We start from the raw sequence: 27,315 nt of genomic DNA on the forward strand, positions 1-27,315 counted from the left end.
ACCAGGGGCAAAGAGTGGGGGGAAGGGGAATTGGAGGAAGACAGTCAAAAGCTACAGACCTCCAGTTACAAAACGAATAAGTACTAAGAATGTGATGTATGACCTGATGTGATGTATGCTGTATGACAGGAAAGCTGTTAAGACAGTAGATCCTAAGAAGAAATTTTTTTCCCTTTTTTCTGTTTTTTCTTTTCTTTTCAACTATATGAGAAGATAGATGTTAGCTGAACCTACTGTGGTAATCATTTCATTTCACAATTTATGCAAACCCAACCATTATGCTGAACACCTTAAACTTATCCAGTGACACGCCAATTATTTCTCAGTAAAACTGGGGAAAAAAGAGAATTGCTACAACTTAAAACAACATTATGCTAAGGGAAAGAAACCAGACACAAAAGAGTCATACTGTATGATTCCATTTATTTGAAATTCTAGGAAAAGCAGCTCTAATCTGTGACAGAAAGCAGACCAGTGGGAGGGAAAGTGACTGACTGCAGAGAAGTATAAGCGACTTTTTGGTGTAATGGAAATGACTGTATTTTTATTATGGTGGTGGCTCTATGGGGTCTATTTTTCAAAATGCAAAATGTACATTTAAAATAAAATAGGCACACTTTAAGTTTTTCTTTTCTAATTCAATAAAAGCACCTAAAACTAGGAGCTGAACAGACCAGAAAGCTGGACTGTCTATGGCTAAGAGGTCAACTTCTTAACTCGTAAATTTTTCCCTAGTAAGCAGTAAGTCTGCCCAAAACACAGCCCAGAGGAACACCTTTCCTTGTCTAGCCTCAAAATCACCCTAACGGTGGGTCTGTCTCTACCTACAGGGTTTCAAGAAAAGAGTACGGCAACACCAACAACTGCTGATGGGAGGAACACAGACACTTAGGCAACTGCTCAGAATCAGTTGAAAAAGTGGCTCTTTTTCCCGGAATGGGCACCCTTCAAAGGCAGGGCTGGCGGGTGCACAGCACACCCTGGTGGCCATCATTTTCAAGACAGGCCTTTCAGAATTTAAAAAATAGAACGACATACATAATTTTAAATTTTCTAGCAGCCACACTTAAAAAAGTAAAAAAAAAAAAAAAAAAGCATATGATTTAACCTAATACATCAAAAATACTATTCCTGCAATTTGTGTCAAGAGAAAATTATTGGACATCATACATTCTTTTTTTCATCCAGTCTATGAAATCTGATGTGTCTTTTACACTTCAGCATATCTTAGTTTGAACCAACCAACTTTCCAGTGATTAATAATCACATGTGGCTGATGGCTACCATATTGGTCTATGTAGCACTACAGTATCCCAAAATTCTCATCTTATTACATCACTATAGGGTTATATTAATCTACTTAATTAACACACAATGTTTTGTTTTGTTTTCTGTTTTTTTCTTAAAATTTTATTTTTAAGTAATCTCCACACCCAACACGAGGCTTAAACTCACAACCTCGAGATCAAGAGTCACATGCTCTACTGATTGAGCCAGACAGGCGCTCCTAATACACAATGTTTTTAACACACCCATACAGTACCTTTGAAAATCTAATCTGATCCTTTAACAAAGCGTGATGTGGAAAAAACAAATGAGGAAACTAAGTATTTTGTAACTGTGCCAGATTCTCATCCCAGGCTAGAAAATAAGGAAGGGACAGGGACCCAAGTCTCCTCCACCATCCCAGGACTCCTTCCCCTCCACCACAGAAGACCTGAGATATGTCAGAGTTGGCCACACGGCATTATTATTTGTCAGACACAAACAAGTAATCAGTTTTGATCTTCATTCAAAATTCTCTATGTTCCTATTTAGCTCTTCTAAAATTAAAATGGGTTGGCTGTTGGGGTACCTGGGTGGCTCAGTCGGCTGAACATCCAACTCTTGATTTCGGCTCAGGTCATGATCCCAGAGAGTTGGGATCAAGCTCCACATTTGGCTCTGTACTGACAGCACAGAGCCTGCTTGGGATTCTCTCTCTCGTGCTTTCTCTCTGCTCCTCCCCACTCATTCTCATTCTCTCTCTCTCTCTCTCTCTCTCTCTCTCTCTCTCAAAGAAAAAAAATGTTTTAATCGGTCGGCTGCCATACGTACTTACTTAACCATTCTGCAAGTCCCAAATTTAGAGTATTCTTCTGCCCCAGTACCATTTGTACCTCATAACATTCTACCTAACCAAGAAATTAGCACATAATTTATCTCCAATATGTGAGACATACCATACATAGCATTTAATATATATTTCTCATTAGTGATGCTAATCAGGTATGCATTTTTGTTTTTTGTGAATACACAATTGAACAACTAAGAACAGGGAGTGTGCCTTTAATCTGCACAATGGGGATGCTCCTAACTGTCGGTGATCTCCAATGGCTTGAATCTATATAATTCCCCAGAAATAACAGATTAAGACTCTAGAAAGGCCCACAGGGAAATATGCTCCTCACTGACAATAAAATTACTGTTTCCTCAGTTCTGAGATACATATTTTCACACTGTAACATTTCCAATCAAGATATATTTTGCAATAACTAAAACTGATGTAATAACGTTCCTTTTTTCCCAAAGAGTGGTTATCAAAAAGATAGTGTATTTTATAATCTAATAGTGTCCTTCACATAAGGAAATAGGATATGAAATTAAACAAGCAATTCTATCTTCTGTCCTTAAGTATAAAGCTGCTCCTATGTAATCAATACATACATCACATAATTTGTACCTTACTCCTTTAAGTAGTAATTAATGAAAACCATAAGATTATCTGAATGTATTTTACTTCAAATATTAAAGATTCAGTAAATTCTATATTAAATTGTGCATCATTTTTTTTGCATTCCTAATAACAGTCATGATATCCTTATCCTGTTTATCATCACAAGAGACAATTTTTTTTTCTTTTTTTTTTTTATGTTGAGAGGGAGAGAGAGAGCAGGGGAGGGGCAGAGAGAGAAGGAGAGAAAGAGAATATCGCTGTCAGCACAGAGCCCAATGTAGGGCTCAAACTCTCGAACCATGAGATCATGACCTGAGCCGAAATCAAGAGTCAGACAGTTAACCAAGTGAGCCAACCATGCACCCCCAGAAGACAATTTTGAATAAGAGAACTCCACATTAAAAAAAATAAATAAAATAAAATAAACAACAATGGATTACTGAATTAAACCCAAGGATTGCAGAATTAAATCTCTTTTCATTGATGCTATGCTGTGGCTTAAAGATCAGGATTATGGCAGTTAATCTAAGATTTAGAGAAGGATTTAGTTTACATCAAAAGGTTTAAAAAAAAAAAAGAAAAAAAGAAAAATAAAGACTTAAAGAGGAGACTCCAGACATGTAAGGAGGCCAAGGACTGAAGCAGGTAACAGCACAGTGTTCCCGGACCAGCATCAACACAGCAGTACAAGCCCTCCTTCACTATGGCTCAACCTATGTGGGGAAGTATAGGCAGTACCCTGTGTAGTCTTATCCCTGAGTTTCTACAACTTTTCCTTACCTCCCTCCTTCCCCTCTTAGAATCAATAGCTGTTCTTCCCTGGATATCTTGAATGCAAACAAGACAGTGCTTGGAGTAAGCCTAGGAGGTATACAATATGTCATTAAAGGTTTTCCTTGGGATTCCTGACTGCTGCCACTCTCCCTTCCCATCCCTAGCCCCTACTCTTGGCACTATTTTCAGTACAGAATAGAATTTTGGTGTTCAAAGTACCCAAGATAAATGTGCTTGTAGGCTCTAAAATGAAGAGTAGGGCTTCAAAGACAGTAACATCAAGCAAAGGACTACCAAAAATGTTGGCTTGGGATTTCTGCAATAAAAAAATATAAATGCTAATGATTTCTGTGGAAGGAGATGGAAAGGCATCTAAACAGGTAAAGTGACCAAGAGCCATAAATTTATTTAGGGAGGGGGGGGTAAATTTCTTTATTATCTGAAAACAAGAGTAGTTACTATTTAAATTTTCCTTTTGTGTTACGGGTCAGACTGCATGAGACCATCAGCTGTCACTGTCAATCACCATAACACCCCCCCCCCAACCACCTTTTCCTTTTAGCTCTCTTCACTTCCCAGGGATTCCTTGTGTCCCAATCAAGCTTTGTCACAAGCTCTTGGATCTTAACCCAAGGCATTTTGTACCTTCTTAGCTTTGCAAGATTGACCACTAAGTTCTCCAACTTATCATCCTGCTAAGAGCCATAAAATTAAGCTACAAGAAAAGAGAATGCATGGGGTCCCTAGCTGGCTCAGTCAGTAGAGCAGGCGACTCTTGATCTCAGGGTTATAGATTAGAGCCCCTGTTGCGTGTAGAGATTACTTAAAAATAAAATCTTTAAACAAAAAAAAAAAAAAAAAAAAAGGAAGAGAATGCATTAGCCAGGTCAAGAAAAACATACTAAGGCAGCAACCAGCCCAATAATGACAGAGTAACAAAGGATCAGAACACTGGTAAAAAGGTATTCTTATCATCTGTTTATATATTTTAAAGAGGAAGTATAAGAAATTTCATGTCTCTTAATATTTAAAAATATCCAGGGGCGCCTGGGTGGCTCAGTCGGTTGGGCATTTGATTTCGGCTCAGGTCATGATCTTGCGGTCCGTGAGTTCAAGCCCCGCATCAGGCTCTGTGCTGACAGCTCAGAGCCTGCAGCCTGTTTCAAAATCTGTGTCTCCCTCTCTGTCTGACCCTCCCCCGTTCATGCTGTCTCTCCCTCTCTCAAAAATAAATAAATGTTAAAAAAAAATTAAAAAAAAAAAAGCCACAGAAGGTGAAAGTTAAGACAACAAATATGGTAGCAGCTAGAAAAATTAGACTCTACTCCGTTCGTCCTTCGAATTCTTTCAAGAAGGGTAATACAAACTAACTGCATTGCTAATTCCTATTACTGAGGTCTAAGAAAAAAAATAACATTTTATCTCTACTTAAGGGTAAAAAAGGCCTAGCCACAGGTTTGTTTTTTAAAACCCCAGCCACCCTGAAACAGCTCGAAAAGGGACAAAATGAAGCCTCTTCCCAACCCATTCAGTGTTTCTACAAAACTCACCTACTGACACTGTCAGATTTGGATGTTAATTCAATTAACTTTCGATCCTACTCACCCTGGTTAAATGTTCCTGAGGAGTGGGTGCAGGACTGAACTCACAGTGTGAAAAGACATCCCCTTTCCTTCTCACATCTAGAATAAGTTGTGCCACGTAATTTTCCTGGAACCGTGTTCTCTTCCCCAAAGCACCTGAAAAAAGCATATTAAATTGTATCTACTGATTTGTCAATTAGATCGACTGTACAATCATGAAAAGTAGTATTTTCAGAGTGCTTTAAAGTTTGTAAGGTATTTTCTCCATTTCACATTTTAAAAAATCCTGAGGCCCAGTGATGATTTTAAAACTACTTATAAAATTATAAAGCCAGGGGTGGGAGACAAAAATTAATAATAATACTAAAAATTAAAATAGAATTATAAAGCCAATAAGCTATGTGGCCAGAACTCAAACCCAAGATTTACACCACTGGATTACACATACCTACTTTTGCATCAAACTACCTCCTTCCTCAAAAAAGTGTCATGGGGGCAACTGGGTGGCTCAGTCAGTTAATCATCCGAGTCTTAATTTTGGCTCAGGTCATGATCTCACAGTTCATGAGACAGAGAGCCTCACTTCGGGCTCTGGGCTGGCAGCACAGAACCTGCTTGGGATTCTCCCTCTCCCTCTGCTCCTCCCCCACTCTTTCCAGCTCTGAAAATAAATAAATAAACATTTAAAGAAAAAAAGTGTCATTGGTAGAAGGATTATCAGCATCTTCATATAACAAATGAAAAAACAGAGGTTCTGAGGTGCAGCCGCTTGCTTAAGATCACAGGGATTATCAGTATCAGAGCCAGAGGTTAAAGCCAGGGTCTCCAGGTTCTAAATCCCACAGTCTATCTTTCCATGATTCTATCTGGCTTCATTTAACACCAACATTTTTTCCATTTTGTATCTGAAATACCTTGCTACAAGAATAGCTTTAATAGAAGCAACAGTCCTATTATCCATTCTCTGGCAAGCTTCAGATTGTAAAGACCCTTGACCGTAATGACCCGTCTAAGAAGTCTAGATTTTATCCTGCAATGAATCTGGCCCTTTACACATGTTACACAAAAATAGCTACTGAGACGGCCTAACACAGCTCACTTTTTTATAGAAAGGCTACAGTTAAATGGAAAAAAATAATAATCTGATTCGCATTTTATATTTGTGAGTACCACATTTGTTTTTTTTTAAGTTCTTCACTCTTAACTTGGAAAAAATATGAGGAACTAGCTAGTAAATATACCAGCAGTTATAGGTGACTATACAGAATACCGTGCCATTAGTTTTTAAATAGCCCAAGAAAAGCCCCCTAGGGCTGAAACATTTAAAAACATAATCTCTGAAACTAACCTCACAAGTTATATTATGTATAACTATATTCTCAAATACAGACAAGACTCCAACTTACATATGGCCATCGTTCCAAAAGTTATAAGCTAGATATTTAATAATTTTCCCCATACAAACAATGTAATAAAAGATGGCTAAGATCCCAGACCAGGCCAGTCATATTTAACTCATAATGTATTTGAAAGATTTTATTGACAAGACCAGCTCAATAAGAAACCTAGAAAAAAAATTTTTAACGTTTATTCATTTTTGAGAAAGAGAGACAGAGAGAGACACAGAATCCGAAGCAGGCTCCAGGCTCCGAGCTGTCAGCACAGAGCACGACGTAGAGCTTGAACCCACGAACCGTGAGATCATGACCTGAGCCGAAGTCAGACGCTTAACCAATCGAGCCACCCACGCACCCCTAGAATTTTTTTTTAATGTTTATTTTTGGGTTTTTTTTGTTTTTTTTTTTTTTCAACGTTTATTTATTTTTGGGACAGAGAGAGACAGAGCATGAACGGGCGAGGGGCAGAGAGAGAGGGAGACACAGAATCGGGAACAGGCTCCAGGCTCCGAGCCATCAGCCCAGAGCCGGATGCGGGGCTCGAACTCACGGACCGAGAGATCGTGACCTGGCTGAAGTCGGACGCTTAACCGACTGCGCCACCCAGGCGCCCCTAATGTTTATTTTTGAAAGAGAGAGAGAGAGAGAGAGAGAGAGAGAGAGAGAGGGACAGAGCATGAGCAGGGGAGGGGCGGAGAGAGAGGGAGACACAGAAACTGAAGCAGGCTCCAGGCTCTGAGCTGTCAGCACAGAACCCGACACGGGGCTTGAACTCATGAACCGTGAGATCATGACCTGAGCCAAAGTCAGATGCTTAACGTACTGAGCCACCCAGGCACCCCAAGAAAAAAAGAATTTAGGGGGCTAGAATGGGCCTTAGGGATAACTCAGACCAAGCCCAAGAATGACAAATAAGTTCAATCACTTCAACCTTCACACACCCATTGTCACAGCCTGGACTGCTCAGCTCAGGTTTAACAGGTATAACACATGTGCTCAACTGACCATGTCTGACTTTCATTAATGTCATCAGTACCAAATGCCAAGAATATTGTGAAAACCCATGGATAGAGCAAGACATAAAAAGCAACTAATGTTTCTTATTTGATACTCAGAAGAAACACAGAGGTTTTTGAAGAAATTCTGTAACTTACTTGTTCATTCAACAAACATCTGAGTGCCAACTATATACCCGTGTTCTAAGGTATTGAAAAAAATAAAAGTCAAAAATTTCTGTTCTTAAGGAAAACAAGAAAACCAGGATGGAAGGTGGGTATTTACAAAACAAGGGCGATGTAAAGAGGCCACACCAAACTTGGGAGTTAGGACGAACTTTAGGAAACGCACATTCACAAACAAATGGTCAAAAAGTTCATTTGCAGGGGCACCTGGATGGCTCAGTGGTAGAGCACACAACTCTTAATCTTAGGGTCTAGAGTTCAAGTCCCACACTAGGCAGAGAGCTTACTTTTTAAAAACAAGTTCATTTGTATACTACCTGGCTGCTGTACATTACTAACATGTATCTAACCAGACTAGAAAACAGAGGAAATCTCCAGGAATAAAGAAAAGATTTCATTCCTAATTTGTTCTAAAACTATGAACTTTGAAAACATTTTTTAACGTTTATTTATTTTATTTTATTTATTTATTTATTTATTTTTTGAGAGAGAGAGACAGAGTGCGAGCAGGGGAGGGGCAGAGACGGAGACTCAGAACAGGAAGAAGGCTCCAGGCTCTGAGCTGTCAGCACAGAGCCCCACACAGGGCTTGAACTCATGGACCATGAGATCATGATGTGAGCTGAAGTCAGACCTCAACCAACTAAAGCCACTCAGGCACCCCTAAAACTGAAATTTTTTATTTTTAATGTTTATTTATTTTTGAGAGACAGAGAGAGAGACAGAGTGCAAGCAGAGGAGGGAAAGACAGAGAGGGAGACACAGAATCTGAAACAGGCTCCACACTCTGAGTTGTGAGCACAGAGCCTGACGTGGGGCTTGAACCCACAAACCGTGAGATCATGACCTGAGCCAAAGTCAAATGCTCAACCAACTGAGCCACCCAAGTGCCCCTAAAACTATGAATTTTTACAATAAAATCTTGGGGCGCCTGAGTGGTTCAGTTGTTTAAGCATCCAACTCTTGGTCTCAGCTCAGATCATGATCTCAGGGTCATGAAGTCCCACATCAGACTCTGCTCTGAACATGCAGCCTCCTCAAGATTCTGTCTTTCTCTCTCTCCTTCACTCTGCCCCTCTCACACTCGCACTCTGTCTCTAAAATTAAAAGAGAAATAATGAAATAAAATAAAATCTTTAAAATCTACTTTTATAAAGCAAACAACAGAACATAAAAAATCAAATACAACCAAACAAGACAGCCAAACTGCCAATGTAATAGTTTCATCACGAAAATAAATTAATAACCCACAAAAAGGAACAAGTCTTACCTGTCAAATCAATTTGTAATTTGCTGATGTCTTTAGCAATGTGGAACTGATCCTTTGCTTTTGCATATTCATAATAATATAAAAATATATATGCACATTCCAGATGGAACTGAATAGCCAAATATAGACCGGAATCATCTACAAACAGATTTTCTTGTTTCGTCACTGAAAGACATGAGATGAAACATTAAAAACTATGATGAGTTGGCAGGCAGGGGCAGGGGGAATTGGGGAGGTTGGCATCTGAGGGAGTGTAGTAAGTGTCTTAGGGCAGGGATGCCCCGGAGTCCCCGATTTAGCCGCTCATGAGCTCGTGGTATTTTCCTTATATGATCAGGCTCCATTGCTGGTGATGCCACTAGCCTGGAGCCTGAAAAGATTATGAAAATGTGTCTGGCGAAGTGGGGCTGGGGACCGGGGGCTGGGAGAATAGGGGCAGCATGTAGGCTGGAGATGATGGAGCTTTAGGAAGGCCTCTGCCGCTGTAAGTGTGAGCCCTGGTCAATGATGACGTGACCACCGCACAATCTGAGTTCTAGGAACCAGGTGATGGAGTGTGTGCTGAAAGCTGACTGTGAGACTTGGGGGGGGGGGGGGGGGGGGGGAACTATGATGAAAATAACAATCTATGATTAAGTAAAATGAGTAAAATGTTGAGTCCACAGTATGTGAAGTATATATTTGCATATTCCCTGCTCTTAAAGATAAGGAACACGGATATAAAAATAGTTCACAGCTAGCATTCTCTCAGCACTCACATGTTGCAAGAACAAAGCTAAGGACATTGCATACATCCATCCTTTATTCCACAGGATCCTAGGAAATACAATTTATAAACCTGCTCTAATTTTAGACTGCTTGTCTTACTCATGCTATAAAAGAATATGGCAATGCAAGGTGAAGATACAAAGTACCAAATGAATCTACACATAAACATCACAGAAAATCTAATGAAGAGCTCAGCTTACAGACTGTTTGCCTCATAATGAATGTAGAAATTCTCCCTTCAAAGGAGAAAGACACACATAGATACAGATGACTATATGAATACCAAATAGAGAATGAATATTGGCTTAGCAGTCAGATTAGGATTTATTTCTCTGAATACCGTAGCTGAATAGACGGGAGGATAATAACCTGATAACAAGGTGTCTGGAACAAAATGACTGTCAAAATTAATCATACATAATAAAGAGGCTAGTTGACACACACCAGAGCACAGGGGGTGTCCACAGGTCACCTGAGCCATACCTCTACAGCACCCCTGACAAACTACCCCTCACAAAGGCTTCCAGTAGTGGGTTAGTCAGCATTCCACAAGAATTAATGCATAAATAATGTTAAAATAATATTAACACTGTACCTTAATTGTACTTCAATTAAAAAAAAATAATTTTAGGGGCATCTGGCTGACTCAGTTAGTGGAGCAGGTGACTCTTGATGCCTGGGTTGTGAGTTCCAGCCCCACTTTGGGGGTAGAGATTACTTAATAAACTTAAAAAAAAAAAGGTTTTTAAAATATTTTAAAGAATTAATGCATAATAAATGAATAGAAAATACACTTCCAGTGTCCAAAGATGGAGAATCAGTTTTCTATTATTCAAGCTGAAAGGGAAGTGATACATACTGAATGCCATCTCAGCCTAGTACTAGGTATATATTGTGTTATAATTCTCACAATGATGTCTTTGAGGCTGACACTATCCCCACTTAATTCATTAAAAAATTAAATTCAGGAGCACCCAGGTGGCTCAGTTGGTTGAGCATCCAACACTTGGTTTTGGCTGAGGTCATGATCCCAGGGTCGAGGTATTAAGCCCCCTGTCGGGCTCCATGCCGAGCATGGAGCCTGCTTAACATTCTCTCTCTCCTTCTGCCCCTTCCCTGCATATGTGCACGTGCAAGCTCTCTCTCTCTCTCAAATAAAAAAAAGAAAGAAACGAAAAGAAAACTGAACTCAGATAGCTTACTCACTCGTCACCTCAGTTGTTAAGTGGCAAAGCCAGAATGTGAATCCACACTTATTGGAAAAAACAGGGGTGAGGGGGGAGTTGGCAGAATGAATATAGAGGTAATGTTACACAACCCAACCTCCTTCATCACCTAGTTATCTGACAAACACTTACAGCTAAGAAACAGATATCCTTTATTTTACTCTGAACCGAAATTAAAATGAGTCTGAAGAGGTGTTTTTCTATAAACTGCCAGTCCTTTTTAAAGAGATTCTCTGGACTCAGAGAGTAAGCAGAGATGTACATGTCTTACTTTAAAAGACAGACAGGCATCCAAACATGAATTTCTCACAACGAAACTCCATCAATAGATTTCTTCCACACAAACCAAACTCAAGAAAAGCAGGAAATGATGATATTCAGTGCTCTTAGTGCTTTTTATTAATTTTTTTTCCTTCTATCTGCCCACTATTCCTGAGTGTCTAGCCATTGTTCTCAGAAATACAATAACCTTCTATCATCTTAGCACAGTTCACAAGTGACACAATTTTCCTTAGTTGTCAACAGTAAAGTAATTTTCCCTTAAGGTTCTGGATGCAATATATATCAAGGGATGTAAAACTTGGCCAAGCTTTTTAAAAACCTCTCAATAACCACAGAAAGGCCATTTCTGCATGTAAGTAGACTTATGACATTGTGATAGACCATGTAAGTCTAGGGAAGGCTGTCAAATTTAAACTGTCCTAATAACACATAATTAAGTCACATACATGCTCAAAGCTGATTGTCTGTATCTATCTTCCCTCCTACCTACCTACCTACCTGTGTGTATTCAGGTGGATATTAGAGTAATTGGCTTTCATCTTCTACTTCTTCTGTAGCTCATATATTCAGGGGTCAAAGACTGTTCAATAAAAATAGGAAGACAAGCCATGGTTTTTTGTTTTTTGGGTGTTTTTTTTTTTTAAAGAATTAGTTTAATCTTTAAATTCCAACAGCATGACCAATTACTTTCCCAATAAAAACACCTTTAAAAAGCTAGATTTAGGGGCGCCTGGGTGGCTCAGTCGGTTAAGCGTCCGACTTCGGCTCAGGTCATGATCTCACGGTTCATGAGTTCGAACCCTGCGTCAGGTTCTGTGCTGACAGCTCAGAGACTGGAGCCTGCTTCGGATTCTGTGTCTCCCTCTCTCTCTCTCTGCCCCTCCCTTGCTCATGCTCTGTCTCTCTCTGTCTCAAAAATAAATAAAACATTAAAAAAAAATTTTTTTTTAAAGCTAGATTTAAAGTCTGGACTTAAAATGTTTAATAAACAGTGCAGGCCAGGGAGGGCCACAGTCATATACCAGAACTCATGGCTACAGGGCCAGAGCCAAGTGAACCCACCACGGGAAAGCCCTTTAAGATCCTAGGAATTTTAGATGCTGAAAACATTCCCTGGGCGTGGGATTCAATATTATATGAATGGCTCTTTAGGATCTGTTGTGGCTGGCTTTGGACATCTTTTGTTAACTAGATTTAGGAGATAATGTGATATTGGTGTAGGAGGATTTATCTCAGTGGCTTTAGGATGCTGGTTCCATTGTAGGTATAACTATACAAGCTAAAAACCTAGAAGACAATTGCCAGAGAGAAAATTAAAAATAAGATTTTATATGAAAGTACCCACCTTGCTCCTGACCTGAAAGAAAACAAACCAATGGCAACAGCAGCAACTGAGCAAAGTCTCAAGCACAGAAAACCCAAATATAGCACATTGGAGTCAGTGTGAACAAAGCTAAGTCAGCTATATTAAACACTGTATGTACCATAGGCTTTCAATCAAGTAAATAAAGTGTAAGAATAAATAAACAAAAATAAATAAATAAACTAAAATAAATAAGATGTTTGATACCACTGTGCTGAGAAGAAAGTAAGGAATCCTCAAAGAACAAAAACTGAATGAAAACTGAACCTCAGGAATTACGCAAGCACCGAAGCCATATTCTGCCCTGAAGCTATCTACCAAACCTTAGGGACCTTAGAATTCCATTTTTATGGCTGCAAGGAACACCAAAGACAGAAGATGAGGCCTAGACCCACCCAAAGTAGCCAATCCAGCAGGAGAGTCCATTCAAAGCTGAGACCCAAATTACTGTATCTTCACTGAGAGGTTAAAAAAAGAGGTTAAGTCTGCCATGCAGAAGAGGTCAGCAAGAAAAATGGCACTGGGAGAAGGGGGAAAACAATTACCCTAAGAATCCATAACCGTAAGCCAGCCTTTACACATTTGTGACATCATGTCTAAACAGGAAAGCGCTAGCCAACGCCAACTCATTTCCTCTAAAAAAAATCCTTTTCTCCCTATCTCCATACTTTGCAAGCTTATTTCTTACTGCTGCTCCTCCAGTGTTCCATCCTTCTCCTGCCTCTCTCCCTTCCTCAACAATTTCCCTCTCTTCTATCCTATGACTTTTAATAAACATCTACTGAATTATTATATATGCTTCGAATTACACCAGATCCTACAGCAAGGTTTAAGCCCTGATCTTCCCTAACAAGATATGGGGAAAAGAAGAGCTAGGAAGAGAAGACACATAACAATTACCGTGAAGTGAAATTGTATGGTACTGATCATAAATACCAAAGGGGGCATATCCCTAAGACTAGGATAGTTGAACAAACCTTTTCAGAAGGGCAGGCCTTGAAAAATGGGTAGAAATTTGGCTGCAATTCACTTCTAGACCATAAGGCTCACAAAAGAGGGGCCCATGTGAGTCTGGTTCACTGCTCTATGTACCCCCTATCATAGGTGGCCCTCAATAACTGTCTTAGGAGTACGCAAATATTTAAAAACCTTTTGACAGCAACCATCTAGATGGAATCCAATGTTCTAAGGACCAGTTCCTGCCTACCTGTTCAACCTCATCACCTACCACACAACCCACCCTCACACTCTGCTCCAGCCATTCCAAACTACCCAAATTCCCAAACCCACAGAGATGTTTCAAGTCTCTGTACTTCTCTTAATACATGTTATATACCTCTTCCAGCTTCATCTAATAAATTCTTAATTCTTCGAGAGTCAATTCAAGCATGAGGCTCTTTGTGAAGCCTTCTCTGATCTCTCAGGTTTAGATTAACCACATCCCTTCCTATCCCCTTTATGCCCTTTTTTCTACTTGTAATTTTTGCCCTTGCCCCACTTAGTTCTTCAATATCCCTAGCACCTGGCACGGTGACTGAAACACAGCAAGCATTCTAAAAACAATTTGTATTAAATATCAAATTGAGTAGCAAATATAAAGTCAAAGGTAAAACTGGGAACAATTAAAGACTTTCCTAATGCCAAAAAGGGACATGATGTAAATGGTATTTAGAAAAACCAATCCAGTACTAACGTAGAGGGAGAGGGAACGAAGGCCAAGAATGAGTCTGCAAGTCAGGGACAACCCTTCAGACGTGAAATGACAGTGACAGTAGCCTTAAGTAACTGGGGGCTGGTCATATAGAAAGAAGGACAGACCTATCCTGTCATTGTCTGTTGCTCAACAGCAGTCCTGCCCAAAACATTCTCTGACAATATAAATATTCTCTAGCTGCACTGTCCAAAATGGCAGCCATTAGCTACACATGGCTTCTGAGCACTGCCAATGTGGCTAGTGAACATGAAGAACTGAATTTTTTGTCTTTTCTTTTACTTATTTAAATTTAAATAGTCACAGATAGCTAGTGGCTACTATATCAGCACAGCTCTGGCTAGCAGTTATAAGTGACAAAATCACAGATGTTTTTAATTAATAAAAGGAAGCACTTTGCGGCAATTACAGATCCTAACAATGGAATGCATTCTGTCTCAAAGTAATTTCAGAAAGTTCCCAAGGGAAGAGAAGTAACTCTTTTGGATACCATCTTGCAATGAATTCCAGCATTAGGATGAGTGGAGAGCTAGCCTAAGAAGAATCACATTATTTTATACCTGGAAAGGCTTCAAAGATCAGTTTACATGGAAAGAATCCTTAGTTCGGAAGTCAGATGAGCTGTCGAAGTGACAGAGGAGAAACTAAAAGCCAGATCTTAAAACATCATATTCTGTTAATTGTCTTGATTGTGGTAATTTCACAGGTGTATACATGTGTAAAATATCATCGCACACTTCAAAATATGAGTGAATACTGTAGGTTAATTATTCTTCAAAAAAGCTATTAAAAAAAAAAAAAAAGGAAAGAACACTATGTGCACCACTCTACCATCCTCTGTAAACTCTTCAGTTCTATCTCATAAGAGTGGTTGTGAGGAATAAACTAGTTCATATACTTAAAGACTTAGTACAGGGCTTGGTACAGAGCTAGCACTGTAGAAATGTGAACTGCATTATCCTTATCAGATACTAGAATTCTGCCCTACTGACCAGTTGCAGAAATATAATGGAAACAAGAGTGGGAGAGATTTGGAGTTACAAACTCTACATCATAGGTCTGGCTCTTGGGCAATTTGAGTCACAAGTCTTTGTAAAATGAGTTAGTTAGCTGAACAAAATAATCTCTAAAGGGCCTTTCGAAACTAAAGATTTCGGACATGGCCTAGGATAAGAGTGGGAGGAATGGATGTACATGGGACCCTTAAGGAAGAACTGGTAAGATTTAAGAACTGGCTAGATGCACAGTATCACGGAAAACAATGAGCCAATTATGAACACACAGTTTCAAGCTTTGGATGACTCAAGGTTTAAGTAAAGAGAGGAACATGTCAACTCAGTAGATGTATATTATTTTAATAAACCTGTAGGTTCTCCATGGAAATGAATATTCATGGCCTTCTGGATACAAATGTCAACCAGTACATTTAAAATGTGTGCTAAAACCAAAATCTCTTCTTATAAGATTATTTTAAGGCTATTTAAAAAAAATTTTTTTTCAACGTTTATTTATTTTTTGGGACAGAGAGAGACAGAGCATGAACGGGGGAGGGGCAGAGAGAGGGAGACACAGAATCGGAAACTGGCTCCAGGCTCTGAGCCATCAGCCCAGAGCCTGACCCGGGGCTCGAACTCACGGATCGCGAGATCGTGAGATCGTGACCTGGCTGAAGTCGGACGCTTAACCGACTGCGCCACCCAGGCGCCCCTTAAGGCTATTTTAAAATGAAATTCCTACAGATAGTTATAATATGTTTAGTATATTTAATAACACTCATTGCAAAGTATCAATTTTTTTTTAAATCAATGCACTCATCAGTCACCAAGAGATTAATCTTTTGATCAGCTCTTTTGATGAGGAAACAACTTAACCCGAGAGTTACAGAGTTGCCTATAGATGTTATAGCAGAACTCCCAGACAAAGCATTTCAAACTTTTCTCTTACACACTAACTTCTTCATAAGCTCAATTTCAAAGAGCTAAACTACAGTATTACATCTCATGCACTATATCAAATGCATTTTCAGTATACGCTCCCACAATAAATGGTTGTGTGTGCATCTAAGCCATCTTTTAGAGAATCATGGGTTTCATTGGTGTGGCATCAAAAAGAGTGCCTACATCACACTGAAGAGCATACTTTGCAAGACTCTAACTTACTCATTTCATACATGTGATCAGTCCAGCAAAGTTCTGCTGACAGTGTGATGGGCTCTATTCCACTACACTGTACTGATGTCACATTCCTGGACAAAAATATAACGACCACAGTTGTTCATGAAATCCTCACTTATGTTTCATAGACTGAAAAAAATCCTGCCAACTTTTTGATGATCCTTCAAGGGCAACATTTCAAATACAATATCCTTCTCTGGACACTGAGTAATATTTCAGTTGTAACTGACTGCTTGGTCAACATTTGGGTCAAATCCCAGAACGAAACATTTTTTTAAATAAAATTGTTTATGAAATGTTGCAGTTGAAGACTATGTGCAGACCTACTTAAACATAGCCAAAATGGACGAATTTATGACTAGATAAAATGAAAAATGTCGTTGATTAGCCTAGAATGGCAACATAAAAAATGCTTAGTTGTAAGGCAAAGTAAATGATACGCTGAAATATATTGCAGAAAAGAATCAAGACCACTTGGGGAATGAGTCACTTACAAGTCATATTTTCCAGATCTTAGTTAACCCTTTCTGTTTTGAAACTTAATTTTACCCCATAGAATAGAATTCTCTCTAAAACACATCATATGGTCCTTCCTTTTTAAAACGGCACATAAGGCAGGGGGTGGAGGGTGCCTGGGTGGCTCAGTCGGTTGAGCATCCAACTCTTGATTTCAGCTCAGGTCATGACCCCAGGGTCTTGGGATCAATCCCTGCCTCAGGCTCTGCACCTAGCATGGAGCCTGCTTAAGATTCTCTCTCTCTCACTCTGTCCCTCTTCCCCACTGTGCACTCACTCTCTCTTTCTCTCTCTCTAAATTAAAAAAAAAATAATAAAATAAAATGGCACTTAAGGAATGTTACTTTTTCTTTTCTTAATAATTAACAATTATGAACATTAGTCACTGTGCTGTGATAAAAAACGTAGCCATAAATGCAAGTTTATATAATATAGGAATAAGGGAAGAAATGTGACTTTCGCTGTAACAACTGCATCAAATTCGATTTCCCATAAAAAGAAAAAACAACTCCTAGTGACATCTTTTTTGTTCACTTTTTGTTAACCAGTTTTCCATAAAAGTATAATGAAGCACAGGAAACCGTATAATATCCTAAGTAGTGTAATGTAATTACCTTTCTACAAAATTAAACAGTGGGCTGAATCCTGATGCCATCTTACTTCAAATGCTCTCACTATCCTCTGGAAAAGGCAACTTTTCTCCCCATAACTATTGATGATGTTAAAGTCATCCTTGCCTTTCAAAACTTTACCCAATTTCATAAATTAGAAGCTCACCCCCCTCTTCCTCCTTTGCACTATGTTCATTTATGGAGTATACCTCACGTCATGTCAAAAATATGCAATGGCATGAATGGGGGAGACTCAGTCGACACAGTTTTCATTTTACTGAATACAGAGGAAAACATGTCTGCTAAATGGGGCGTCAGGTATTCATTTTCTCCAAGGTTCACTCTGTATTCATTTTGAAGAGAACTCCACCCTTAGGCAATGCTATTAGGAGAGATTCAAAGTCCATATGGCATCTGGGTAGGATCAATTTTTCCCCTAACTGCTGTAATATTCCTTTTTTTTTTTTTTTTTTTTAAGTAGGCTCCACACCCATCATGGAGCCCAAGGTGGGACTTGAACTCAAGACCTTGAGATCAAGGCTTGAACTGAGTTCAAGAGTCAGATGTTTAGCTGACTGAGCCACCCAGGTGCACCTGTAATATTCTACTTTTTGAAAAACTCTTGTACAGAAGTTAAGTCAGATAAAAGTTGCTACTGAAATGGAGAACAGATGGAGTTCTAAAAGTGCATGTAGAAAGGCCTCAATAAACCTTAACTGTTCTTATTCAACAAATATGTACTAATTATTTACTATTTTCCGGGCACTATGCTAAGTAGAAAGAAGCTTAAAAACAAACAAAACAAACAAACAAAAACAGCTCTCAAGGAGCTCCAGTCTAGAGAATCTATAGTCTTAGTGAAAATAAAGATGGTTCAGTAGGCTAAATCTGCTCATAAAAATCTTTTATAATCTAAAAGCATTAAACCAAAACTATTGGTCAGAAAAAGCAAGAGTCTGTTTTTCAGTTCTGTTACTTAAGAAATACCATGGTATAGGGGTGCCTGGGTAGCTCAATCAGCTGAGCATCTGACTTTGGCTCAGGTCATGATCTCATGGTTCATGAATTCCAGCCCCATGTCAGTCCCACTGCTGTCAGCACAGAGCTGGCTTGGGAGCCTCTGACCCCTTCTCTCTCTGCCCCTCTCCTGCTCACACTCTCTCTCTCAAAAATAAACGTTAAAAAAAAAAAAGAAAGAAAGAAAAGAATTACCATTGTACAGAAAAGTAAACTCCTTACATGTAATAAAACAACTAATCTATCATATGTCAGGTTTAAATCCCATAGCAGAATATATATATATATATATATATATATATATATACACACACACAAAATTTGATTTAACATGACCTTGCTTGTTTCATAGCCTTGTATTACCTAAAGTCCTGAAAGAATATAAATGGTCTAAGTCTCAGTTGGCATACACAATATAAATGAATCAATTATCATACTGACTGAATATTTTCCTTACTTTCTCCCTTTGAATAATGTACAGATGTTCATTTTATCTAAGATTAGCATATGCTTATGTATTTCTATCCTAAAATAACAACAACAAAATTGAGACATTAATTTCAACTAAATTACCTAGCTTAGTAGTATTTACTGCTGCACAAACTAACATTCTCTCCACTGTATTCTGGCCTAGCTTGTTACTACACAGAGGTACCCTTGAAGGAAACAGACTCCAGAAAGGTGTGGGAGCTTCTTGTAATGACATACGCACACATGTTAAGAGTCGTTTTATGCCTTCATGAGTGTGCTACTCCACCAAGTACAGATCACCGCTTCTCCACCCAGAGTGACGAAAACCACCGCCTCCCCCCCACGGCCCTCCTTATCCAAGGGGGACAGGTCCCAGGGCCCCAGTGGATGTGAGAAACCACAGTAGAACCAAACCCTTTTCTCTCTCTCAAAATATCTTACTGTACTGTGCTCACCCTCCTTTGTGGTGATGTGAGATGATAAAATGCCGGTGTGATGAGAGGAAGTAAGGTGCCTGATGCAGGCATCGTGATGTAGCATTAGGCTTCTTCTAACCTTCTGACAATTGGTCAGAAGGAGGATTATCTACTTCCAGGCCGCAGATGACTGAAAGTAACCGAAACCATTGAGATGGAGACCATGGAGAAGGGAGAGTACTGTTCACACATACGCACATGTGCACGTACTCACGCCATACATACTCTTGTTATGGTGAAAGGACCATGGGCTTTGGAATCAGACACACCTAAGGTCAAACCCCTTCTCTGTAACTCCGAAGTCTGTAACCAAGTCCAAGTTCATCTGTGTTCAAGTGTTCCTTCACTACAAGAGAATCTGTTTTTGTTTTGATTTGTTTGGCAACTTTTGCTAAGAAGAATCATTCCAAAAGCCCAGGGAAACCAAGTATCAAGGTACCCAAGATTTTTCTCTTTTCAAAATGCTTCCCTAGGAAACCTGCAAGGTATGTGTAGCAAAGGCAGTGGGAGGCACTGACAGAGGTGTGTGGTTTCTACTTTCATTTATATTTTAGGTACTTTTGTACATGCATATTATGTATTATAATAAAAAATAATACAAAATGTAAAAATGTCTCTCCACCTATTGCCATCCTTAGGAAAATGTATTTTCTACCAAATGTGGAAAAAAAAAAGGCTTTCTTCATGTACTCAATAGGACAGAGGATAAATAATTTTCTATTTTGCATGTCATTTGGCACAATTTACTCCAACTCATTAATGAAGGAATTTTTTTTAAACAAAGAAAGTTTGCATTTGTTTCCAAAGAAGCTTCTCAGATTAAAACACAGACAAAATATTAAAATACTTGTAAGCCACTTGTGATAAAATCATGGCAACCTACATAAAACAAATCACTTTCTACATAGGTAATATAAATTACAATGATGACCTCTTTTTAAATTCAAAGGTAAAAAGAAATTGTATAATCTGACACCCTAATAATTTGTGATATTCCACATCCAGAAGTAAAGGGGAGAAAAAGAAACCACCTCAACCAAGAAGTTACTATTACCTGTAAAAAACTAAACTGAAAAGGAGTATCTCAGCCAAGAACTTCATGCCCGCATCAAACAAAATCTGCTACATACCTTCCCCGATACAGTCTCCGGCAAGAGCAAAGAGCTGCGGTGAGCGCTCCTCCAGCAACTGCTGGTGAATACTCACACACCTCAAAGTCCACCATGGCAAGCTCTAGGGAAAAAAAGAACCATGTAAACTGACAGTAAAGGCCCCTCTGGAAAACAATTTTTCCACTAACTGAAATTAGTGTTTAGAATTTTTTTTAACACTTGCGAAATTAAACTTACTCTTCGACAAACTTATCCACCCACTGCTCTGTCTTTGATGGTGATATTCACATCAGCTTCTCCCTCTTCGCAAGAACCCCTCTGCTCCATTCTCTCAGAGCCTGTATTTTAAATCAGCTGGGTTTCCTGATGCCGTTTAGAACCTACGACCTCGTCCTTTAAAACGTCTGCTGCTGTCAGCACCCTTCTCCTCCATGGCACCCCCTCAGCGCCATAAACCAGGCAGCAACTCGCCCAGGAGAACTCCAGCAAGAACCTCCCAGAGGCAGGGAGTGCGGTGGGCATAGGGGGGGCGGTGATGTTTTCTCTGCTCTGAACTTCTAGCATATTATTTGTACTGCCTCCTTTGCAAACTCAGTCCACTGATTCACACAGGTCATCCCTAGCTTTCAGTGTCGCTCACCATCTACCCAATAAGGTAAGAAATCACGTCCTGCCCATCTCTAGGTCCTCCTCAGAGCAATATATTTTGCACAAACTACACTGCAAAGAATACCCTGCATTCAAATATTCCCCAAAACTAAGAAAATCTCTTCCACACCCGGCGAGACCCTTCCATGAAGCCTTCTCCCACGAGTCTCTCCCTTCTCTGAACTTCTACACTGTTCCTAGAAGTTAGCACTGCATCAGGTGCTTGTTATTCAAGAGTATAACTCTACCTGGTCCAAACATTCTTGAGGATAGAGACTGAATTTCATACAGTGTCTGGACTGTGGCTGAGAACACAGTAGGTTTTTCTCTATTGTCTGATGCTATTCTCACTTGATCACTATTTCAAAAAAACTTGATCCTTGGGGCGCCTGGGTGGCTCAGTTGTTTGGGCATCTGACTCCTGGCTTAGGCTCAGGTCAAGATCTCATGGTTTGTGAGTTTGAACCCCGGATCAGGCTCTGCACGGACAGAACAGAGCCTGCCTGGAATTCTGTCTCCTGCTCTCTCTCTGCCCCTCCCCCCCTCATGCTGTCCTCTCTAAAATAAACATTAAAAAAATAATAAAAATAAAAATAACTTGCTCCTTATTAAAAAAGAAAAAAACAGAAAGAAAACAATAAACATCAAAAAGCCAATACAAAAGTATGTACAGTGAAGAGTGAAAGTCTCTCTTCAGCTGACTCAGTGCCATTCTTCTCCCCTGGAAAAATCCATGACAAAGGCTTATAACCTTCTGGATCTTCCACTATGCGTATATGAGTGTATGTGTACATGTGTGAAGAGTGTATGGGTGAGTTTGCATGTTAGAAGTATTAAATATTTTTGATAGGTTCACTAAAATATTAAGTATGACCATGCATTGAATCATCTAAATATTATAACCATGCTATTTTGAATATACTGCATGAAAGTATAAGAATCAATTTTTCCTTTTTTTTTTTAAAGCAGTATCTACTGGGGCACCTGGGTGGCTCAGTCGGTTAAGTGTCTGACTTCAGCTCAGGTCACGATCTCGCGGTCTGTGAGTTCGAGCCCCGCGTCGGGCTCTGGGCTGATGGCTCAGAGCCTGGAGCCTGCTTCAGATTCTGTGTCTCCCTCTCTCTCTGCCCCTCCCCCATTCATGCTCTGTCTCTCTCTGTCTCAAAAATAAATAAACGTTAAAAAAAAAAAATTTTTTTAAATAAATAAATAAAGCAGTATCTACTGGGGCACCTGGGTGGCTCAGTCGGTTAAGCATCCTATTCTTGATGTTGGCCCAGGCCATAATCTCACAGTTTGTGGGATCGAGCCCTGCATGGGTTTGGGTTCTGCACTGACAAAGCATGGAGCCTGCTTAGGATTCTCTCTCCCTCTCTCTGCCCCTCCCCAGCTCACATTCTCTCTCTCTCTCACTCTCAAAATAAATAAACATTTTAAAAAATAAATAAAAGCAACATCTACTAATAGAAGATCATGCTTAACTATCAAAAGCATCTTTTTTTTTAACTTGAACTTAATGTCTTCATTTGATTAAGGGGTAAACTGCCTGGTTCCCTCCTACACTGCTCCACAGCACATTGCTGCAACAATGGTGCGGTCACAAATGAATTTTGATTCTGTAACAAAATCCTTCTTAATTACTGATGCTGTTTCCTTAGTCCTTGTGAAGAAAGGTAGAATTATCTAATAGAGAGAAGTTTCACATCATGTTTCATTTACTTCCCGGAGGTGTTGCCTCATTTTCCTTCTTTTCTATCACTAAGGCTAATGACAGGCTACATTTCGATTATCTATCCCTGAACTGCCATCAGCAATAAGTGACTCAGGTTTGGCAGCCCACCCTTCCTTTTCTAGACATGGGAATTCAGACAGAGCGAGTCAAAGAAACTGTCCTTTTAAGAAAACCTACGACATCAGGGGCTCAGTCAGTTGGGCGTCCGACTTTGGCTCAGGTCATGATCTTGCAGTCTGTGAGTTCGAACCCCACGTCAGGCTCTGCACTGACAGCTTGGAGCCTGGAGCCTGCTTCAGATTCTGTCTCCATCTCTCTCTGCCCCTCCCCTGCTCTCACTGGGTCTCTCTCTCAAAAATAAAATAAAAACATAAAAAAATAAATTTAAGAAAACCTACATCATCAGATGCTGAACCTTTAAAAATCAGATCTATAAGTTAACTCTTAACCCCAAATCTTTATCTGGGGTGAGAGGGAGTGTGAAAAAAATAAAGCATAGCCTATTTTTCTACTAGAAAATAAAAGTGCCCTTATCTGTTTGCCAAGAATTGCTTAATAGAAAATCTGAGGCATTAATAAAAAAAGACATTTGAAGCCTCACTCTAGTTTCTAGATCCTGTCTCCTGATTTTAGCACTTATGACAGAATGTTCTGATTAGGAAGTCACACTAGTCAATAACCTCCTAAAAGGCAGGAAGCATAAGTGTACTCAAAAGGCACCCAATAAATCTTTGCCAGCTTGGCCCATTTTTAAAATAATTATAAATAAGGGAAACTGATATTCCAGAGAAATTTACTAGCATAACGTCACACAGCTGTTAAGCGGCTGAGCCAGACAAACTCTGGTCTGATTTCGAAGCCAAGACTCTTTTTACTCAACATTTACATATTACTAATACTAGTCTATATACTTCACAGATTAGGGGGTTTGGGGAAAATCACCTTCTTTTAGAGTTCCACAAAAATATCATTATAAACAACTTGATATATTCTTCATGAGTACGTCTATTCAAAGCTAACTTAAAAAGGTTAAAATTAACTTGGTTAAGTATGGGATACTTTTTTACTATTTTATCTTCATTTATCAAAGAAGTCATTTTTATATCATCATTTAGAAAATGACATATTACAGGAGCGCCTGGGTGGCTCAGTCGGTTAAGCATCCGACTTCAGCTCAGGTCATGATCTCACAGTCCGTGAGTTCGAGCCCTGCGTCAGGCTCTGTGCTGACAGCTCAGAGCCTGGAGCCTGTTTCAGATTCTGTGTCTCCCTCTCTCTCTGACCCTCCCCCGTTCATGCTGTCTCTCCCTGTCTCAAAAATAAATAAACGTTAAAAAATATATATAAAAAAAAAAAAAAAGAAAATGACATATTACAGACCCAAAGAAGAAAGAACTTTCCTGTTTTCACTGAAAGGGAAGATTTCAGCACAGAGTGATCTCTGCATGGTGATGGGTAACAAGACAACAGGGTTGTAAGCCCAAGTCAAAAGTTGTTTAGCACCTGCCAAGAAATTCAGGTAACTTGTCTCTCCAACCTCACAAAGTATGACATTTACAACCAGCCGTTCAAATATTTACTTGTTCTCCTAAGTTGATAGTACATATATCTTTTTTTTAAAGATGCTTAACTGCTGGCTGATGAACGTTTTCCACCAACAAAATTTAAAACTGTCTCACTCATTTACTACTCTAGTCTCACTACAAAGAAAATAATGTCATCTGGCAGCCCCATGCCTCAGTGACACCTTCTTTAGAGCCAAATACTAGTCATTCTAGAAAAGAGCATTTCACTCAGATCAACTCTAGAAAAAAAATTTTATTCAAGCTAACATGACTAAACAATCCAGTAAAACCCCTTCCAGTACAAGCGATTCCAATTCCTCTGGCTGTCATGACAGTCACTGAAAGAGGCAAAAACTTGCCTTCCTACCCCTACTTGGGTATGAAATACTTAGGAAAATAAGCCCTTACACAGTACAGCCCGAGTCTACATTTTCCCCACCGAAATACTGTTTTTCTTAAAAATCTTCAGCCAAAACTTGGAAATTGGGAGATTTCACATACAATTTAGATTTATCATTTCTGGGTCTACATCCTCAAGTTGCCACAATTAGAACAGGAGTCAGCAAACTACAGTCCGCAGGCCAAATCCACCCCACTCCTATTTTTGTACAGCCTAAGAACTAAGTACAGTTTTTACATTTTTAAAACACTGGAAAAAAACAAAAACCAAAAGAATATTTTGCAACATGTGAAAAGTATATAAAATGTCAACTTCAGTGTCCATAAATAAAGCTTTATTGGTACACAGACACACACCATTCGTTTACAAACTGTCCACAGCTGCTTTCACAGCACAGTGCAGCCTGAGGAGCTACAAGGCACACTGTATAGGTGGTGACCTCCACTAACCCTCAAAAGACACGCTTGTATCTCTCTTGGAGCTCTGTCACTCCTACCACATAGTAGCTTTCTGTGAGTAGAGCAGGTCTTCTCACTAATTTATATGTGACCTAAAGAAACAATGTAACAGACATTCAACAAATGCTCTACTAAATCCAACCCAAATGATGAACCAAGGTAGGATGTGGGCCAGGAAACAGTAATTAAGATCGACTGCAAGAATACTAAAATCCTGCCTCCTGCTCACTATCCCTACAGGAAATTCATGAAAGACCATCAAGGATGTTTTCAAACCTTTAAGATTCAGAGAATCAACATTTACATACACTCACACATACACAACATACGACTATTCAATCCTTTTAAAGGGGCTCAATATAATCTCATTTTATATTAGATGAATCTCATAAAAGCAGAAAGTTTTTGCTTATTTTCATTAGATTTTAATTTTTTAACATTTTTTTAAGTTTATTTATTCCTTTTTGAGAGAGACAGCACAAGTGGCAGGGGAGAGGGAGGCAGAGAGAGAGGGAGACACAGAATGAAGCAGGCTCCAGGCTCTGAGCTGTCAGCACAGAGCCCGACACGGGGCTTAAACTCATGAACTGTGAGATCATGACCTGAGTCAAAGTTAGATGTTCAACTGACTAAGCCAACCAGGCATCTCTATTTTCATTAGATTTTAAAGTGATATACCTAAAGAAGACTTAGAAAACACACCAAAACACTGTCATCCCGGGGTATGAACCACCTACCGTCTTTTCTCCCCTTACCTGAATGGCTGTCAGTTTATGTCTTACATTCACTAGAATAACTCGTGCTAGTAAGAGTAGTATGGGCTTTGAGGTCAGGCTGTAGACTGATTCCCCGTCTAGAATAAGCAGATTCAGAACAACCGCATCCAGTCCTTTGACCTGAAAAAAAAAAAAAAAAAAAAAAAAGTAAGCCAAGATGATGTAATTTAACAAAATATTAATCTTTATAGATCTTACAATAACACATATTTTCCAGTTAATTCAACTTTGAAACAAAGGCATTAATCTATTACACAGCAATTGGCACTGGACAGAATCATAACATTATAAAGGTCCCTGGAGACCTATAAACCCAGGCTGCCCTAACAGATGGCCACCTACATGCCTATACTTTAGAGGAACAGGGAAGTCAAGAAAATGCTAGTATTGAAGAGGTTTCACGACTTTATAGATTTACTTACAACAAAATAAAAAGCATCCCTGTTAAAGTATTTACATTAAACACATTTCACATATGCTTCATTAGCTGGCAAACGTCATCACAAAGCAGGTCTGCTCCAAAATTCCTAAGCCAAACAGCCAGTTAGATCTTACATACCAAATGCTGAGTGGGCCTAAAACTATGGACCAGTGGGAACAGAAGGCTGCAAAAAAAGACATGCATTTGGAAAATCCAGTCTTTAGCTAAACAGAGACTTTCTACAATGGACAAATCACCTGCGTTTTCTAAAATGTGCACTGTATAGTTTTGATGACTGCCACAAGACAGACAGCAGGAATGCTTACCCATTAGAAACATGGCTCCAAGGTCACAGACACAGGACAGTGTCCTTTTTCTGCCTCTTGTTAGTTTGTGGATATAGGTAAATTTTTGAACTGAAACATCATTAACTACAAAATGAAATCATAGAACCCACACCTTATAGGGTACGTTTAAGGATTAAATTAAATAATCCAAATAATGCCAGTGCCTGGGTAAATACATTGTTGAAGCCTTCGATATCGGCAAGAAAGAAAAAGCTGTGGGTTCACCCGCTGTCCTCCCTTCATCGTCAAGAAGTGTAATAGAGGAATAAAGAAACAGCACCACCAAACTGCAAACAAAGCTTACCGCTACCTACACTAGG

General features: G+C 39.3%; 1 protein-coding gene, 2 non-coding genes and 1 pseudogene across 3 annotated transcripts in view; 3 read left to right on the forward strand and 1 right to left on the reverse strand.

The window, feature by feature from the left end:
• TTC27 (tetratricopeptide repeat domain 27) overlaps window positions 1–27,315 on the reverse strand; it is a 184,698-nt gene that overhangs the window by 149,955 nt on the left and 7,428 nt on the right. Inside the window, exons 4-7 of the mRNA XM_047854087.1 lie at window positions 26,207–26,347; window positions 20,667–20,769; window positions 8,922–9,086; window positions 5,096–5,229 (exon numbers count right to left, since the gene is read on the reverse strand). Of these exons, the coding sequence (XP_047710043.1) occupies window positions 5,096–5,229; window positions 8,922–9,086; window positions 20,667–20,769; window positions 26,207–26,347 (543 nt within the window). The remainder of the gene's footprint in view (window positions 1–5,095; window positions 5,230–8,921; window positions 9,087–20,666; window positions 20,770–26,206; window positions 26,348–27,315) is intronic.
• LOC125163166 (small Cajal body-specific RNA 17) lies at window positions 9,201–9,340 on the forward strand. Its single transcript, XR_007151323.1, has one exon. It is a non-coding gene; the product is annotated as a small Cajal body-specific RNA 17 (non-coding RNA).
• On the forward strand, window positions 9,420–9,504 carry LOC125163153 (small Cajal body-specific RNA 18). Its single transcript, XR_007151311.1, has one exon. It is a non-coding gene; the product is annotated as a small Cajal body-specific RNA 18 (non-coding RNA).
• Window positions 12,228–12,644, forward strand: LOC125162050 (cytochrome c oxidase assembly protein COX20, mitochondrial-like; annotated as a pseudogene).

Source organism: Prionailurus viverrinus, chromosome A3 (genome assembly GCF_022837055.1).
Source record: "Prionailurus viverrinus isolate Anna chromosome A3, UM_Priviv_1.0, whole genome shotgun sequence".
Classification (NCBI taxonomy): Eukaryota; Metazoa; Chordata; class Mammalia; order Carnivora; family Felidae; genus Prionailurus; species Prionailurus viverrinus.